The 19,370-nt window shown below is 37.1% G+C and overlaps 1 protein-coding gene across 3 annotated transcripts in view; it reads left to right on the top strand.

Moving 5' to 3' along the window:
• LOC148945303 (netrin receptor UNC5C-like) overlaps positions 1-19,370 on the top strand; it is a 282,310-nt gene that overhangs the window by 94,446 nt on the left and 168,494 nt on the right. For 2 of the 3 annotated variants that reach the window (XM_089098696.1, XM_089098697.1), the window contains one exon: positions 7,249-7,296. The exons of the other annotated variant lie outside the window; for it this stretch is intronic. In XM_089098696.1, coding sequence (XP_088954822.1) covers positions 7,249-7,296 — 48 coding nt within the window. The remainder of the gene's footprint in view (positions 1-7,248; positions 7,297-19,370) is intronic. 3 annotated transcript variants of the gene reach the window in all.

Below are 19,370 nucleotides of genomic sequence, written 5' to 3'. Positions count from 1 at the left end.
TGGGTTGTGTTTCTCTTCGGTCTGTGTGTGTCTCTTTTGGCTGTTTGTGTTTCTTTGGACTGTGTGTGTCTCTTTGGGCTGCTTGTCTCTTTGGGCTGTTTGAGTCTTTTTGGTCTGTTTATGTCTCTTTGGATTGTTTGAGTCTTTTTGGTCTGTGTTTGTCTCTTTGGGCTGTTTGTGTCTCTTTGAACTGTTTGTGTTTCTTTGGGCTATGTGTGTCTCTTTGGGCTATGTGTGTCTCTTTGGGCTGTTTGAGTCTTTTTGGTCTGTTTGTGTCTCTTTGGGCTGTTTGAGTCTTTTTGGTCTGTGTTTGTCTCCTTGGGCTGTTTGTGTTTCTTTGGGCTATGTGTGTCTCTTTGGGCTGTTTGAGTCATTTTGGTCTGTGTGTGTTTCTTTAGCCTGTGTGTCTCTTTGGGCTGTGTGTGTCTCTTTGGGCTGTGTTTGTCTGTGGGCAGTTTGAATCCTTTTGGTCTGTGTGTTTCTCTTTTAGATGTTTGTGTCGTTTTGGGCTTTGTGTGTCTCTGTTGGATGTGTGCATCTCTTTGGGCCGTGTGCGTCTCTTTGGGCTGTATGTGTCTCTTTGGGCTGTGGGTGTCTCTTTGTGATGTGTGTGTCTCTTTAGGCTGTGTGTGTCTTTTTGGGGTGTTTGAGTCTTTTTGGTCTGTATGTGTCTCTTTGGGCTATGTGTGTCTCTTTGGGCTGTTTGAGTCTTTTTGGACTGTGTATGTCTCTTTCGGCTGTTTGTGTCTCTTTGGACTGTTTGTGTTTCTTTGGGCTATGTGTGTCTCTTTGGGCTGTTTGAGTCATTTTGGTCTGTGGTTGTTTCTTTTGACTGTTTGTTTCTCTTAGGGCCGTGTGTGTCTCTTTGGGCTATGTATGTCTCTTTGGGCTGTTTGAATCTTTTTGGTCTGTATGTGTCTGTATGGGCGTTGTTTTTGTCTCTTTGGGCTGTGTGTGTCTCTTTGGGCTTTTTGTGTCTCTTCGGACTGTGTGTGTCTCTTTAGCCTGTGTGTTTCTCTTTGGGCCGTTTGTGTCTCTTTAGGCTGTGTGTCTCTTTGGGCAGTTTGATTTTTTTTTGTCTGTGAGTGTCTCTTTTTGCTGTTTGTGTCGTTTAGGGCTTTGTGTGTGTCTTTTGGATATTTGTGTCTCTTTGTGCCTTATGCGTCTCTTTGGACCGTATGCGTCTCTTTGAGCTATGTGTGTCTCGTTGCGTTTTGGGGGTCTCCTTACTCTGTGGTTGCCTCGTTGGACTTTGTGACTTTTTTGGGCGTTCGAGGCTTTTTCGTCTGTACGTGTCTCTTTGGGCTATATCTGTCTCTTTGGGCTGTTTGAGTCTTTTTGGACTGTGTATATCTCTTTCGACTGTTTGTGGCTCTTTGGACTGTGGATGTCTCTTTGGGCTGTGTGTGTCTCTTTGAGCTGTTTGAGTCATTTTGGTCTGTGTGTGTTTCTTTTGGCTGTTTGTGTCTCTTAGGGCCGTGTGTGTCTCTTTGGGCTATGTGTGTCTCTTTGGGCTGTTTGACTCTATTTTCTATGTATGTGTCTGTATGGGCGTTTTTTGTCTATTTGGGCTGTGTGTGTCTCTTTGGGCGTTGTGTGTCTATTAGGGGTGTGTGTGTCTCTTTAGCCTGTGTGTGTGTCTCTTTGGGCTGTTTGTGGTCTCCTTAGGCTGTGTGTCTTTTCGGGTAGTTTGGATCTTTTTGGTCTGTGTGTGTCTCTTTTGGCTTTTTGTGTCGTTTTTGGCTTTGTGTGTCTCTGTTGGATGTGTACGTCTCTTTGGGGCGTGTGCGTCTCTTTGGGCTGTTTGTGTCTCTTTGGGCTGTTTGTGTTTCTGTGTGCTATTTGTGTCTCTTTGGGCTGTTTGAGTCTTTTTGGCCTGTGTTTGTCTCCTTTGCCTGTTTGTGTCTCTTTGGGCTGTGTGTGTCTCTTTTATCTGTGTGTGTCTTTGGGAAGTGTGAATCTTTTTGTTATGTGTGTGTCTCTTTTGGATTTTTGTGTCTTTTTGGTCTTTTTGTGTCTCTGTTTGATGTGTGCGTCTTTTTGGGCCGTGTGCGTCTCTTTGGGCTGTATGTGTCTCTTTGGGCTGTGGGTGTCTCTTTGTGATGCGTGTGTCTCTTTAGGCTGTGTGTGTCTCTTTGGACTGTATGTCTTTTTGGGGTGTTTGAGTCTTTTTGGTCTGTATGTGTCTCTAATAATATAATAATAAACAGTGAAATTGTTGGAAAAATAAAAAGGGCATTGGCAGCCAACATCACTAGTGAATATTAAGATGAATAGATGGAAAATAAGGCGCATTTGAACCTTATTACTACCATTGATCAAATACCAACAGATATAGTAAATGAATCCACTAATACTAAAGACGAAGCGCATATTGAACCTATAGCTGATACCAAAGTAAAAATTGTGAATGACTCATAATGGATTAATGATTATTCTACTGGTTACGAACTACGAAAAGATAGTAGCTACAATATCAAGAGAGAGAACATGGTGAGTTATTTTATGGAATAGATTTAAAATGTTTCAATTATTTTTAGGATATGCTAGTAAGTCGAACGTTTAGAATGTTTGACTACAATAGACGAAAGGAGTTGATAAATACCGAATGTTTTAGATGTTGATATATTACCTAAGAAAAAAATAAAAGCATGACGATAGGATATTTTTTTTAGTGTTGGAGTATCGAAAAATATGTTATTAAGAAAACCTTAAAAAAAGGATTTTCTAAAATGTATACGAATTTATTAGTTTCAACTTTATTCATACTCTAATACTATGTAATCCTTTTCAAAAGATATTGGCTAGGAGTCTGAAATTTAGATAATTATTGTCATGACATCCCTTCAAGAAAAAGATTGCTTAAAATGTAGGAGTCTGCATCCCCTCAGATTTCACTCTTCGGAAATTTAATTAATTATTGTCAAGACATTCCTCCAAAAAAAGATTGTCTAAAATGTATACGACTTTATTATTTTCAATCTTATGCATGTTCCCATACTATATAATCCTTTTCAAAAGGTATTGACTAGGATTCTGAAATTTAAACAATTATTGTCAAGACATCCCTCCAAAAAAAGATTGTCTAAAATGTATACGTTCAACTTTAAGCATACTCCAATACTATGTAATTCTTTTCAACCGCTCAGATTTCACTCTTTGCAAATTTACATAATTATTGTCAAGACATTTCTCCAAAAAAAAAGATTGCCTAAAATTCAATGGGTAGGGTCGGACTTATTAATAGCTTACTAATGATTTCATTTAATTGTTAATTCATAAGGTGATATGCAAGGGTTTCTGTCAATATATTTCTAAAAACAATTTATTAGCATGGACTCATTCCAAAAAATTTTTAAATCCCCCCCGCCCAAAAAAAATTAAATGTTCAGAATCAAAAATAAGTAAGATTTGCCTCAAGGGCTAAGCTCACAAGCCACTCAAAGGCAGTGTTTATGCACTTTTTAGTTTTGATATTGCTCTTTACCGTCCCCTGAAAGTCCAGGTTCAAAAATATTTCACGAATTGAATTCAAAGGTTCAAGAACAACTAGTAGGGAGGGTTTTTTCAATAATAGATGATAAGTGATATACAGTTACCTGCAATTTGGTAACTAAAGGGATTGTAAATGTATTTCGATAAACCAATCCCTTCCACTAAGCATATGACAAAAAAACTTATATCACTAACCTGTTCCAATGGTATATCAGAATCCGTATCCATATCTTAACTTTTCTCACTAGACATAACTGTTGACAATTCAATCACTGTTTAAACGTTTTTTTTCTAACTTCAATCAATGTAATTTAGTCCAATGTTTATTTGGAACTGTGATATTAACTCTCCATCAGGCTATTTATAACCACACCCATCCTCAGGTAAAGACCAAACCCAATCGGATGTAATTAGTCAGCAAGCAAATCCAAAAGACCACCTTGATACAGTTCACCAATTCTCAAAAGGATACAGTTCGCCGTATCAAACCTTGATACGGTTCAGTGATTCCTATAGCTCCCAAAGAATTCAGACTGCCATATCTACTTATACTTATGCTCAACCGCTCGCAAGTATAGTCTCTAAATCTGGCTGATCTTGTAGAGCTTTACGATAGTTCTAAGCTTATTGGCTATCTTAAATTTTCCTTTTAATAGTTTTTTACTCAATTTGGAACGAATTTGTTGTTTGTGGGAGAAGGTGACGTAAATTTGCGCTTTGCGATCGTGTGATCTCTCGTGCTACCAAAAAAGGTTTTAGAACCTAAGATTTACGTTTTAATGAATCTCCCCGGGATATTCTCTGTGCCCTGGCAAAAAAAAAAAGAAAAAAAGAAATATTGCTGAACATTCTTGTCAGAAAAAATACAAACTTTGTATTTTTGTAGATATGGGCTTGAACCCTCTTGTTTGAGATTCTGGTATTTCGGTTGATGCTCATATTTTACTATCAATGCTTCGCTGAAACAATTCCTCTAGGAAACATCTAGTACAGTGGTTCCCAACCTTCTTCAAGTTCTATACACCTTAAAAACGGTTTTCATCGTGGAGGACCCCCCACAAGAATTAAAAGAAAAAGAACATTGAAAACAATACTAAACCTAACCTGGATGCATTTTCAGCATAATTTCAAAGTAACAGAACTTCTCAATGAGATCTTTGAGTTTGAATATTCGAGCTGAGCTTTTAAAATAGAATGGTGATTTTCCCTACAACAAGTTATAAACTTTTCCCAAAATATAGCCGTATATCTCTTGATTGCTACAAATAACTAGATAAGATGGGAGGGGGTGTTGCAGGGTTGCCAGCAGAGGTTGGCTTGGGCTTGAAAGTCACGAAAATTGAGTGATTCCACTTGCTGATTCGGAATAACATTTTACAGTTAAGAATTATCGAGATAATAGTTACCATTCCTGAATCAGTAACAAATGGGAATTCTTTTTCACTAACCATTTTTTATTGGTATTATTAAAACTTGCTTCTTTAATTCTTACTTTTTCTATTTATTGATTTTTCAAAAATGTAACATAAATATAACGTTTTTATGACCGTAAAAAGTAACTTTTTTATTTAAAACGTAACAAAAATGTTAGGAACGCAACCTCCGTGGCAACCCTACCAAAATATTGATCCTGCCATTACTGATATTTTCACTTACACCCCCCCTCCCCACCCCATGGGTACACGTACCGCAGATCGTAACTTATTTAGTATGCCTCTTTTGGGTTTTCGAAGCGCCCATATTAATAAATAGGTGATGCGTAACATTATTGTTAATTCGATTGGATGTCGCCATGAGGGAAAGTTTGGAAGTACCAAGCTGTCGATTGTGTTGACTTTTGTCTCTATTTCATCTTTTTTTTATGTCCTATAGGATGTTAGCCGTTATGGCGTGCTTCACCGGAGTTTAGCTTCTGAACTTCTTTGAAAATGTCGTTTTTACTCCAGCTTTAAGATAGACTTTGAAAAGGAGAAAACTAAATTACCCTTTATTGTAGTTAGTCATGATTGTTGTTAACTTTAGTTAATATTAGGTTTAGGTATTGGAAAACAGAAAGCAGAAACGTGCATACTACCTTAGAAAGTTGAATCGGTAACTGCAAAAAGAAATTAGTCGAATGTCTCGAAAACCGGATTTCGCAGTAAGAACTAATAGCCTTGTCCACGTGTACAGTTGGCTTCAAAAATAGTGCTACACAGCTTTGTAACTTTTTGTACATTTCTGGTCTTCTATGGAAAGAATGACAAATGCACCTCCTTTTTGGTACTATGAATTTGCAGAAGGCAAAAACTGATAGAACTTGCGGTATGTTTTTATTCGTTTTCTTTTTTGGTTTAACTTCAGAAAACATTTGTCCAATTACACGTAATTTATAATTAGAAAACATTGTTTCTTTATTCAAAATTTCTCAACATGTTCCCTTTCTGAAGTCAATAATTCAATCAGCAATTTTGTTTCTATAGAATTAAATGGGACGAGATTTTTTTTTAACGAAAGCAAAAAAGAATTGAAGTAAGCAAACATTTTAGTGGCTCGAACGACCCTGTTCACTCAGAAATACTATAGTGGAGGTTTGCTTTAATAAATTAGTTGTAGTTATTTTAGGCTTGAAATCTCTAATATGGTGTCAAAATCCCAATTGATTTAAGACATCTTCATTTTTTCAGTGTCTAATTGATATTTTAGCTGAAGATTTGTAACAGTAGATGGATGACTTATGTCCTCCTCAGTTTTACACCTCTTTCTTTGTTTTGCTGTTTACTAGTTAAATGTGTCAAGTCTGTGTTTTGAATATTTTATATATTTCTGTGTAATAGCTTTTTATTTAATTTTAACCGTGTATACACGTAAAGTCATTTCCAGCAATAAGAATCAACAGTCCAATATGGCAAAATTGTTATATCTTAGGGAATAGTTCGTAATCTCTCCGAAGGTAGTCTGACTAGCTCAATACTCAGATGTATATAGACTAATTCTCCCAGAATCTTAACTAAAAATGTGTTATGAGGAGGAGTCTTACTTGGACGGAAGGCTAATTCGAAAAAAAGAGATAAAGTATTACGAAAATATGTGAAATTGGAAAAACCTCAAGAAATCTATTTTTTTAGGGGGGGGGGACTCGCCGTTTGCTATCTACTAATATTGCCGATATTTTATAATAATTAGCAAACATGAAAGGTTTGATTTCCCATTTTACCAGAGGGATACTATCAAGTGGAGCTCAATATTTTCAAAAGTAGGGTTCATGAATGTACTTTCTTCGCCATTTTTCTCTTCTTCTTTTTTTTCCGGAGTTAACTGGTTTGAGAAGTAGATAGCTAATTTGAATTTTTGTTTTTTGCGCCAAATAAATATTTTCCTTTCATCATAGCCTAGCAAAGGGAGGGGAAAAATCCTAATGTCCTTTCACTATTTCAAGGAATTCACTTCTTCACCTGTCAATTGTTCATTCTGCTGCTAAAAGTCATTCCAGATTTACAGTTTTGAATTAACATGATGCACTTCTCTAATTTGAATGATCATTATTTTCAACTCTTATTAACAATTTCCTTTTCCTAATTAAAAACTGATCCTCTGAAGAGTGATTTTAATGCTTCTTTGAAAAGAGATTGACAACCAGTTTATTTCAATGAATTCCGCCCTGCTACTTGGCTCTATACTAAATTAAACTTCTGTAATAAAGAACTCCAATCCGTTGTAAGGGATGGGACTTTTCTTAGACTGAACAAAAGGTAAAAGATTCCTTTTTTCCAGTTGGAAGAGAATTGGGAAGATCCGAAGGTTCCGAAAGCGGGGATGATGGTAAGAACTTCTTCTCATATTAAATTCTATTCCCTGGCTAGCTAGTCTTGAAGAAGAAAGAAGTACACAGGTTTATGGATTTAAAAATGGGGTTTTTGCTAAATACTTGTGCAAATGCTCAGTATGTCACTAAACTCCTCATAAAAGGGGCCCACAGCGACAAATTTAGAACTTTTTAGGTTAGGAGGAGGCAAGAGATTATTCTCTGAAAATTGCAGGTGTTTAAAGTTTCAATACAAAAGATTTTTTAAAGGTCAGAGAACTCGGATAGGTTGAACTTTTTTGGGGGGAAGGAGTGTTACAAAGGTAGACTTTTTTCTAAGAAACTCTGAGTCAGCGTGGCAGCTTTTAAATCTGTATTTTTATTTGACAGTACAACAGGAATAAATACCCTGACAAATTCTCACACTTTACACTTCGTTATACTACTCATTTCCCTCTCGTTGCTTTATTTCATAATTATTACCTATTCAACGTCATTACTTAATATCTTACTAAAATTATATTTTAATTTCTGGTATATTTTCTGAGAGACTTCATATCATTATTCCAACTTTCAGATATACTGATTTCATAAGAACTTCTCAATTTAAGTAATTCTTCTAATCCAAAGTCTCTACTTGACCCTGCACAAAAATCTCACCTATTCAATAATAAGTATCTACTAACTGATACTGTTAAGCATATTATACCCTCTAATCCATCATGCGTATTGAGAAAGTCAAGAAAATGGCACAGGAATCTATTTTGGGGAGTCAAATTAAAAAAAAAAGAGAAAAACAAGCCGAACTGTTCAAAATCTATGTGCATTTATTAATGCATTGAATTAGCCAATTTACCATACACTTTGATAATTACCATGGAACCATATCTTGCAGATAGTCAGGATTGGAAATACGAGCCCATAACATCCTTAATTATGGAGGTTGGGTGAGTCTGCGCTTGCAATTTCATTGTTTAACTATATAAAGTCCTGAGGGGAGAACAAGTAAGGAAGGGAAGAGGGTAGGGGGCTAATAAAGTAAAATATGAATATCATTCGTACTGGATAGTTTTACAGCTTATTCAGATTACAACGTCAAGTGATATCTAAAGCTATTATTTCTCCCTTAAATCTGACATTTTTTCCTGTGGGGGTGGGGTAAAGTAAATTTTAGGTCACAGTTTTCGCATAGGGGTGTTACTGACTGATCTAGGGGAGGGGCGTCAAAACACGAAATGATCGTCACGATTACCTACAATCTTCAAAATATCTCAGCAATTCTCTATCCTTTGGACATTGAAAATGTGCATTGCTTGTAACTTTGACCACGTGACCCTTGCAAGTTTTAAGGGTGAATGTTGAAATTTGACGATTATCCCATCAACTGCAGAGCGCTTATTGTAAACGCCGTAGATAATCGATATTCGACATATAAGATGACATGAATAGAGTATTAAAGCGTCAGATGGCAATTGAATGTTTCATTTTTTTTTCCTCTCTTCTCTTTTTACCGTTTCCAGGCGGCACTTGCATGCCAGACTTCAGAAATTTTAAATATCAGTGTTCAATAATTAATTTGTCGACTGGGTAATTTATTGATTCGTCGAAACAAACCAGTCTTTTTTACACGAGGTCATGGGCAAATCTCCAGCATTTCCATGGAGGGGTTGCAAGAGGGATCCATATCCGGATAGTCAAGAGGGCATGGGATATATAATATTTTTTCTCCGCATTATTGGGGGGGGGGCAACTTCTTTGTAAAACCTATAAGAAATACAAAATTTGACAGACTGTTTTGGAACTATTCACTGCTAGAGTCTTTTATTTTCTCTTAAATTCACAGTGCCAGTCAAATAGATTAATAAAACCGCCGTAAGCATCTCAAAGATCAAATGTATGTGTTTATGTTTGACAATTTACCTAATAGTGACAATTGAATTGCAGGTTATTACATCCTAATAATAATTATTCATACTCCGTAAAATAATTCATGACTTGATGATCTTTTACTAGTTTGGCATCTTCATAATTTCTAATTTTATTGGTGGTTACCCCATGCAACAGACTAGAACTTATGAGTCTTAAAGATAAGCCATGGTCAAAAACTTTATGCCTGATCTCAAGGAGGGTAGTGATGCCCCTTTAAAGGGTATGGGTCACCTTGTGGTCCTTTCCACGCTCAAGTCTCCTGAATGGGGTATCTAACAGCGTCCCAATTTTAATACAAATTTCTGAATATCGCGCCGATTTACATCGTTCTTGTATTTTGTTTATAGAAAATGTTCAAATTGCAAGGTTAGGCCTCACTGGTGTCTTAATGTTGACTAGTTGATCGACGAGCAGGATCACTAGGGATTGCTCTTGCGATCAAAGAGTGGCAGCTTGGGCCTTCGACCTTTGTATAGAGCTCTTGTAGATGTAACTCTTAGATATGATGTCATATGTTTGTTTTCTTACAGGCGACCTTAACAAATTATATAGGTGGACTACTATACCCACACAATTGAGTTTGTTACTATTGCCTCGGTGACGTCAGTTGCGGGAGGGGGCAATTGTCATTCAAGAGTTTTTGTCTCCCCCCTCCCAGATTTTGAAAAATATTTTGTTTCGTATTGTTGTTGAAAACTACCTTTTTGGTATTTTCGTCGTGAAGAAACTACAAAATTGCCCCCCATGATTTTGAAAAATAAATTTTGCCCTCCCTACATTTTCGTTAATCGACACCCCTTCATTGCTATTTTTGCCCCTCAAGATATATTTTATTTGCTCCCTTAGATTTTGAAAAATACTTTTGTTGTTTTTTTAGTAAAAAAAAGTTTTGTATTTTTGTCGAAAAATGGTAAAATGACCCCCTCCCCTTAGATTTTGAAAAATACGTTCCCCCTCCCTCCATTATCGTCATTTGACGTGCCAACATTGCTATATTCCTTCCCTGTACCAACTCGGCCTAAACTGGAATACAAACTTACAATCCAGACAGCAAGGAGTCCCGCGATCTCTATTCTAAATGACTGTTTGTGCAAGTCCATCTTGGACCCTTCATCGTTTTTAGCGCTTGACGAGACTGTCTACAAGAGTCGACGTCCTTTACAAGCAATCTTGGTAACTCTAATTCATTGTTTGTTCATTTCTGCAGATATTATACCACGATTGAGAGGCAATTACACATAAATAATATTCTCCGGAAGATGTTAAACAGACAATAAAGCTTATCAAAAAAAATAAAAAATAAAACCCAGGAAAACAATCTATTGCTCAAGATGCAGTGCAATGCTGCGTCGTTTACTAGACTGTAATTTCCTCGAGTGGCACAACTCACCAGGGTCACCCTGCAACGCTGTTTTCAATCACGGTTCTGGCTTGACAAACTCGTGTTTAAGAATCTTTAGTTGGGTATAATTTTGCCATTCTTTTAGTGTTTTAGTTTTGTATCCGTGGTTGATCGCTCAGTTTGACTTCTTTTCTAAAGATGTAAGACCAGGGGTGTAATTTGCTATGGGGCAGGGGGGTGTGTAAACTGCCCCTCCCGGACCTCGGTCCCCCCAGACTTCAGTTTGCCCCCCCCAGCTGAAATTTAGTTTCTTCCAAAATCTTGTCACAACTAAGATAACCCTGCATAAAGCAAGCATCAACAGAAACAGACCAGTTTTTTTTGTACGTTAATTAAAAAAAACTTTTTCCAAAAAATAAGTTTTTCAAAGAAAAGTAAAGAACTCCATTAAACAAAAAATGAGCAAAAATAAAATAAAATAATATACAAAGCTTGAAAATACCACAAATCAGCATCGATAAAAAAATGAAACCCAAAACGAGCAGAAACTACAATAAATAATCGACTCAAACTCAAAACGAGCAGAAATTAACATAAGTTGGGCGCAAAACTCCTATGCCTTCCTAAAGCCAGAACAAAATTTACACTGTACTGAAAAAATACAAATGAATATGCATTGTCAGTTTAATATACATATACTGATATTTAGTAATCAAAATGTTAAAATTATTTGATTTATTAAAGTTATAAAATTAAAAACATTTATATTTTTTTCAGTAAAGTGCAAATTTTGTTCTGGCCTTGGGAAGGCATAGGGGTTTTGCGCCCAATTTATGTTAATTTCTGCTCGTTTTGAGTTTGAATCGGTTATTTATTGCAATTTCTGTTCGTTTTGGGTTTCATTTATTTTTCGATGCTGATTTGTGGTAGTTTCGTGCTTGGTAGATTATTTGATTTTATTTTTGCTCATTTTTTGTTTAATTGAGTTCTTTACTTTTCTTTGAAAAACTTACTTTGTGGAAAAAGTTTTTTTTAATTAATTTCTGTTCGTTTTATATTGACATAGTTATCTCAGGGAAACAGAAAATAACACTTTAAATCTTTTAGTTTTTTAAGACTTTATAGTTTGGCCTTCTATTTCCATGCTGGAGAAAAATTTTCAGCAATTTTTAACAACATACACCCTTTTAAAGATCTGGACACAAATGGTACTGTTTAACTTAGTTTCATACCTCCTCTAGTTGACCTGAAATGGAAAACTTGATACCATTCACAAAAAAATCTGTTTACTTTGTTTGATAGCTTGGATACACTTACACTATTTTTATTTGGTTAAATTTTAAGAGCAGAAGTAGCCTCGAAAGTTTGAGCATAATACCCTCAGTCGTTCTTGGGATACTGCTGAGATCCTTATTGGGAATTAGCATTATCACAGTGCATTTTGATTTAATCTTAAGGCAACATTTGGTTTTTAACATAATGGGCAAATGGGAGGATGGGCGTGGGAGGGGATTAGTCGCCCTCCAATCACTTTCGACAATTAAAAAGGGCATCAGCCCTTTCTATTTTCAATCTAATGAGCCCTTTTCGAAGTTCCCATGACAACTCCTTCGATACGAAGTGCCCTGGTCTAAACAACAACAACAACAAAAAATATTACTTATCTATTTCGACTACTAAAAAGGGCACTAGCCTTTGAATTTCCAATCGAATTAGCCTTTCTTGAAGTTTCTACGACAACGCCTTCTCTAAAAACCTTATATACCCCAGGACATAACTTAAAACCCTTGCCCTCAGGGTTGTTGGGGAGTTTCCTCCTCAAAAACATATTTTCTTATCTGGAAATCAACTACGCTGAACAAAATGGCTATCTCAAAATTTTGATTCGATGTGTTTGGGGGACTGATGGACGTCGGGAAGGGGCTAGTTCTCCTCCAATCACTTTCAACTATTAAGAAGGGATCCTTTGAATTTCTAATCCAATTAGCCTGTTTTGAAGTTTCTACGACAACGCCGTCTTATAAATCCTTATATGGCCCCAGGGCGTAACTTAAAACCCTTGCCCTGAGGGTTGTGGGGGAGTGTCCTTTGGGGGAGTATCCTCCTAAAAAACATATTTTCTATCTGGAAATCAACTAGCCTAAGCTGAACAAAATGGCTATCTTAAAATTCGGATTGGATGTGTTTGGGGGAATGAGGGGCGTGGGGGGCTAGTTGCCCTCCAATCACCTTCAACTATTAAAAAGGGCACTAGCCCTTTGAATTACAAATCGAATGAGCCTTTTTTGAAGTTTATACGACAACGCCTTCTTATAAAAACCGTATATGCCCCCAGGGCATAACTTAAAACCCTTGCCCTGAGGGTTGTGGGGGAGTATCCTCCTCAAAAACTTATTTTCTATATGGCTATCTCAAAATTTTGATTGGATGTGTTTGGGGGAATGATGGGCATGGGGGGAGGGGGCTGGTTGTCCTCCAATCACTTTCGACTTTTAAAAAGGGCGCTAGCCCTTTGAATGTCCAATCGAATGAGCCTGTTTTGAAGTTTTACGACAACGCCTTCTATAAAAAAAACCTTATATGCTCCCAGGGTATAGCTTAAAACCTTTGCCCTGAGGGTTGCAGGGGAGTGTCCTCCTGAAAAATATATTTTATATCTGGAAATCAACTACGCTGAACAAAATGGCTATCTCACAATTTTGATTGGATGTGTTTGGGGGAATGATGGGCGTGGGGGGGGGGCTAGATGCCCTCCAATCACTTTCGACTAATTAAAAAGGGCAAACGGTCTTTGAATTTCCAATCGAATGAGCGTGTTTTAAAGTTTCTACGACAACGCCTTTTATAAAAACCTTATATGCCCCCAGGGCATAACTTAAAACCCTTGCCCCGAGGGTTGTGGGGGAGTGTCCTCCTCAAAAAGATATTTTCTATCTGGAAATCAGCTACGGTGACAAAATTCCTATCTCAAAATTTTGATTGGATGTGTTTGGGGGAGTGTTGGGCATAGGGGGGGAGGCTAGTTGCCCTCCAATCACTTTTGGCTATTATAAAGGGCATTAGCCCTTTGAATTTTCAATCTAATGAGCCTGTTTTGAAGTTTCTTCAAAATATGCCCCTAGGGAATAACTTAAAACCCTTTCCCTGACGGTTGTGGGGGAGTGTCATCCTCAAAAACCTATTTTCTATCTGGAAATCATTTACGTTGAACAAAATGGCTATCTCACAATTTTGATTGGATGTGTTTGGGGGAAAGATGGACGTGGGGTGGGGGGGCTAGTTGCCCTCCAATCCCTTTCGACTATTAAAAAGGGCACTAGCCCTTTGAATTTCCAATTGAATGAGCCTTTTTTGAAGTTTCTACGACACCGCATTCTATAAAAACTTATATGCCCCCAGGGCATAACCTAAAACCCTTGCCCTGAGAGTTGTGGGGGAGAGTCCTCCTCAAAAACACATTTTCTATCTTGAAATCAACTACGCTGAACAAAATGGCTCTCTCAAAATTTTGATTGGGTGCGTTTGGGGGAATGATGGGCGTGGGGGGGCTAGTTGCCCTACAGTCACTTTCGACTATTAAAAGGGTACTAGCGCTTTGAATTTCCAATCAAAAGAGCCTGTTTTGAAGTTTTTGCGATAACACCCTCTATAAAAACCTCATATGCCCCCAGAGCAAAATTTAAAACCCTTGCCTTAAGGGATATGGGGGAGTGTCTTCCTCAAAAACATATTTTCTATTTGGAAATCAACTACGCTCAACAAAATGGCTATCTCACAATTTTGATTGGATGCGTTTGGGGGAATGATGTGCGTGCGGGGGGGGGGCTAGTTGCCCTCCAATCACTTTCGACTATTAAAAAGGGCAATAGCCCTTTGTATTTCCAATCGAATAAGTCTGTTTGGAAGTTTTTATGACAACGCCTTCTATAAAAACCTTATATGCCCCCAGTGCATAACTTAAAACCCTTGCCCTGAGAGTTGCGGGGAAGTATCCTCCTCAAAAATACATTTTCTATCTGGAAATCAACTATGCTGAACAAAATGGCTATATCAAAATATCGGTTGGATGTGTTTGGGGGAATGATTGGCGTCAGGGGGGGGGGACTAGTTGCCCTCCAATCACTTTCGTATATTAAAAAGGGCACTAACCACTCCAATTTCCAATCGAATGAGCCCTGTTCGAAGTTTCTACGACAGCTCCTTCGATACGAAGTGCCCGGGTATGGAGAAAAAAAAACACATTGTGCCCACATCGTTCTTTACTTAGGCAGCGCGTGCCTTTATAGTAGTTTTATAGTACTAAATAGTACCTTTATGATACCAAATGTTGTTTTTAATTTTTACTGCCATTTTCACTTGATTTTGGAAAATTGGCTCCAACTTTGCCCCCCATCCCATGATTTTGACGAAATTACGCCACTGGTTAAGACTAAAACTTCTCTTATTTAGCTTCCTCTCCGATACGTCTGGAAGTTTTCCCTGAAGTAAAAACTTGGTCATGGATAAAAAATTAGAATACCCTCTGTGGATTTCTCTTAGAAATTGGATTCTCTCGTTTGATTCCAATGGAAGATTAGCTAAAGCATTTCGAAGTCTTGTACTACTCCCTCCCAGTGGGAAAAAAGAAGACTTATCGAAAGAAATCTTTTCAATTTCCGATACTTGGTTTTCTAAATGTCCGCTTGTCGAAGCTTTTTTGGAAGATATTCATCTAGTTTCAGTTTCCTTACAAATCAATGCTAGAAATAGTCTTTGGAGAAATTAACGCTTGGACCTATTTTCATCTTTTGAGTGGTACTATTCTTGTAGAGAAATGGAATCTTTTGGCTACGGACATCACTGTGCCCTACATCTTTTCTTGAAAAACAATATTTTAATACTTTAGTTGAAAAGTTATATGACAATTGGCTTTACTCCAAATGTAGCCTACTTGGTTCTGGTCTAGTGGGGGATGGCTAAGTTTTCGTATCTCACCTTGGTAAAGTTGATTTTGGACCAATTATCTCAAATATATTTATAAAAAATCAGGCGAAAAAGAATATAAAACAGGCAGGGGGGACTATCATATACTGGAAGAGTAGTTTAAAGGTACGAACTAAGCTGTACCAAAATTAATCTTAAGAGAAAATTGTATTTTAAATGGGGATTTTAAGCTAATTGAGTTTCCAGTCGATCAATGTACAAGAGTTTCGAGTTTGCTCGGTAGCAAAATCAGACCTGTTTGCACTAATTCTTTCTTCATTTATAACAAAATCCCGTGGTGGCACTGTGGATTGGTCTCTGCTTAGAAATGCAGGGAACGGGGTTCAATCTTATCCACCAGTGGGCCTGGAATTGCATGGACATAATATTTTAGCGTCCACAAGAAGAAGAAGATTAATAACAAAAAAACTATCCAATTTTTCTGGAGGTATAATGGGCTGTTTATTTCAAAAAACCTGCCAGTAGAAAAAAAAAGATCAGGTTTACCAGCTGTAGGCCTATTGATAAAAGTGTACTAAGGAGTACTATCAACCGTAGATCTCAAGTTATATTTCCCGTAGAAATAAACCACGTGTGCAATTATCTATATGCGAGACAAAAAGAGGGTAATTTGCAGCCAAAATTTACGCTTAAGACCATTATGATTTAATCTTACATTGTGTAAACTATTTTCGAAGTATCTAACATATTTTTTCAGCAAAGTAAACGTCAGTATTATTATAGATGTGTAGGGTTAAAAATCAAGGGAGGAATAAAAGTTGTCAGGGGGGTCAGCAGTTGCATAATTTGCCATGGGGCAGTTGGGGCAACTGCCCCTTCAAGGCCTCAGTTTAACCACCCCCCCTGACCCTAATTTGCCCCCCCCCTAGCTGAAAAATAGTTTCTCCAAAAATCTTGCAAAACTAAAATAAGCCTGCATAAGTGTAGTTTTCTTTAGATTATCTTTCTCTTTTTTGTTACTATATGGCTCATTTTTCAGTTTTCACTGTAATTTCCCCTCGATTTAGGAAAATTCGCTCCAACTTTGCCTCCCCCCAGGATTTTGATGAAATTACGCCACTGGTCATCAGGTATATCAGGGATCCTGAAATACAAACAAAGGGTCCATCCTAGAAACTGTGAGAGTGAAAGAAGGTGAAAAATATTTGTCCGACGGAAATTTCCAGCATTCGAAATTTAATAGACCGGACACGAACTACCAAATAGAAAAAAAATCTGCAAACATAAAAGTCAGACTAGAAGAGTGAGGATTCGACTTGCTTTCCCCCCTGTGCACATCAATGGTTAAATGCTAAGCCACATTTTACTTTCTCTTAAAAAAATAGTCTATATCCAAATTTCTCCTTTGCAAGTAGAAAAAGAATGAAAATATAAATTACTCCAGTGCTTTAGAATAAAGGGGAAAAAACAATAAAGGTCCTATTCATGTTTGAAATTAAAACCTTCTCTACTTATGAAAAGAATTCGTTGTTGAAAGCCACATTTTAAGAGCTTGACTGAATAGAATGCCACCCTCTAAAATTTCTGCATTTTACAATGCTCTATTGTTTTCATTTCCCATGGAGTTCTAAAATTTTCTATTGAAAGATTTGAATGACAGATAAGAGCCATAGCTCTCTAGAAAGCAAAGATCTCCCATTAGGGCTGGTTTAGAATCTCAAGAAAATTTCCAAGGATGTTAAGTAATTGTTGTTTACTCCAGCGAGAAGTGATGTGCACCTTGTTACAATTGGTTTTACTTTTTATTTCGCGGGAGCTGCTGGGCTGCGGGAATTGAAAACATGTTAAGCCAAAAGAATATGTAAACTTAAAAAAAAACTTCTTGAATTGAACGCATAATTCTAAAATATAGCTCTGTTTGTGGACCTTTGTTTTGCATAAAAGGCGCAGTTTTTACCTATTATTTTATGTATAGGCGTAATTTGCAGATCAATGTTTCAGGCCAGGGGTCTGTGTCTTAACCACTCATTTTAGATGATATTTACTTTTGGAGAATTTTATTTGGAAAAAGAATAAACTTAGATATATAAAAACACGGTGCCTCCGTGTTTGGAAAATTTTGAAAAAGATATATAAACACGGTATAAAAACTTAGATTCCTATAAAAAATACTGGCTCTTTTTGAAACTTTGTCAAAAAGAAATAATTCTGGATGAAATTTACAAAAAATGTTTGTTTTCTGAAAGCCAAAACTTCATTTTTATCAGTAAACCATAAAAATTGTTCGGGTGCTTTTAATTCTAGTTTTCCCTGTCGAAGGATTTGAGCAATTCCTATTTGGTGTGGACTCGCCTTTTTTTAAATTAAGAATTTCCATTGCGCTTGAGACAGCATAATACATTCTAAATTCATTAGGTTTTAAAAGAAATTGCATTTTGTTTGATATTATCCCTTTTTACTTACAAAAAGCATGTAGATACAAAAATCAGCTTTCAAAAGAAACCAAAAAAAACAAAACTTTGGTATGCTGACCAATGGGCGTTGCGCAGATACCGATTCCCTGATTCAATGCCTTCGGCAGGACTCGAACCCCTGACTTCAGGAATTCGAGTCTGGAGCGCTAACCACTCGGCTAGGAGTCGTTTCAAATGAGCTGTGTGGTATTTTAGTGCCCCATTTGCAATGAATAAAAACGAACAAGAAGAGAAAAATGAGACATCACTGCTTCCAATGCGAAATATCAATTTTCCTTACTGGTCAAGACGGGGGACTTAATTCTCCTAAATGGGCTTTTGGCTATGGTGACCCAATAGTTCAATTTTTATTTCAATCCGTCACCATTTTCGTGGGATTTCAGAAACATCTCAAATTTTGCCATCTCAAGTTCGATCAAGGTATTAGATAATATTCTCTGCTCTAAAAATCATATACATTAAGTATTAAAGGAGAAAGATTTTGGATCCTTCGTCAAAGCAGTAATTTTGGAATGTAAGGGAATCATTTCCGTGATTTTAGCTTGAAAAACTTGCAGAATAAGAAAGAGGGCAAGTTAAATTATAGAGTAAGAAAGAGAGCGGACTTTTTATAATTATAATCATTATCATTATTATCATTATTATCAATAACCTGCTCTATGAAGGCGTTGAAGAGGCTTGATTTGCAAAATGCGAATCGAGCTTTTCCTCCATATGCGCCATGACAATCTCCTTAAATGTACGGTTGTACAGCAAAATTTTCTTGGATTTTGTAATTATTTATTTATGTAGCCTTATTGTCGTTTAAAACCAGGTGATTACCCCCCCCCCCCTCGTCCCACCTATAAAGAATGTCAATTACCTCATTTGTAATTTCTAGGAACTCAATTTTCCTAAATTTAACCATTTATATAAAACTACCACCCCAGTACTAAGAATGCTACACAAAAACTTTTGAGATTGAAAATTCAATGAAAATATGCTGTTCCATAGCCGAGTCGAATTAAGAATGATCTCCAGAAAGGGATTCGGAGAGCGCTCGCACCCTTGAGGACAGGGGTTCGAGTCCTGGTGTCGCTGGCTATTTGGTTTGGGACGGGGGTCACTCGTGTGACTCTCTTAAGGTCAGCGAGAGTCGACCCAGCTCTAGGTGGGTCGACTAGGTGGGTCGACCTGGATAAATCTGGGGAAAACACGGGGAATGTTGGATGATATTCCCCCAACTACGCATTGCATTCCTGGCCGAAGGCTGTGAATCAGGAGATCGGTACCTGCGATGCGCAGACCATTGGTCAACATGCGAAACAGTTTTGAAGTTTAAATTTCCAGAACGTAATCCTTAATGTTTTGAGCGTCCATAAACGATTCATATAGACTATGCCTCAGTTTGTTCGACACAATCTGTTTACCTCTATTTGTTCTT

The sequence above is a fragment of the Artemia sp. Qi Xiang Cuo genome, chromosome 13 (assembly GCF_049724085.1).
Source record: "Artemia sp. Qi Xiang Cuo chromosome 13, ASM4972408v1, whole genome shotgun sequence".
In the NCBI taxonomy this organism is placed as follows: Eukaryota; Metazoa; Arthropoda; class Branchiopoda; order Anostraca; family Artemiidae; genus Artemia; species Artemia sp. Qi Xiang Cuo.
This window is presented reverse-complemented; position numbering and strand designations above follow the sequence as displayed.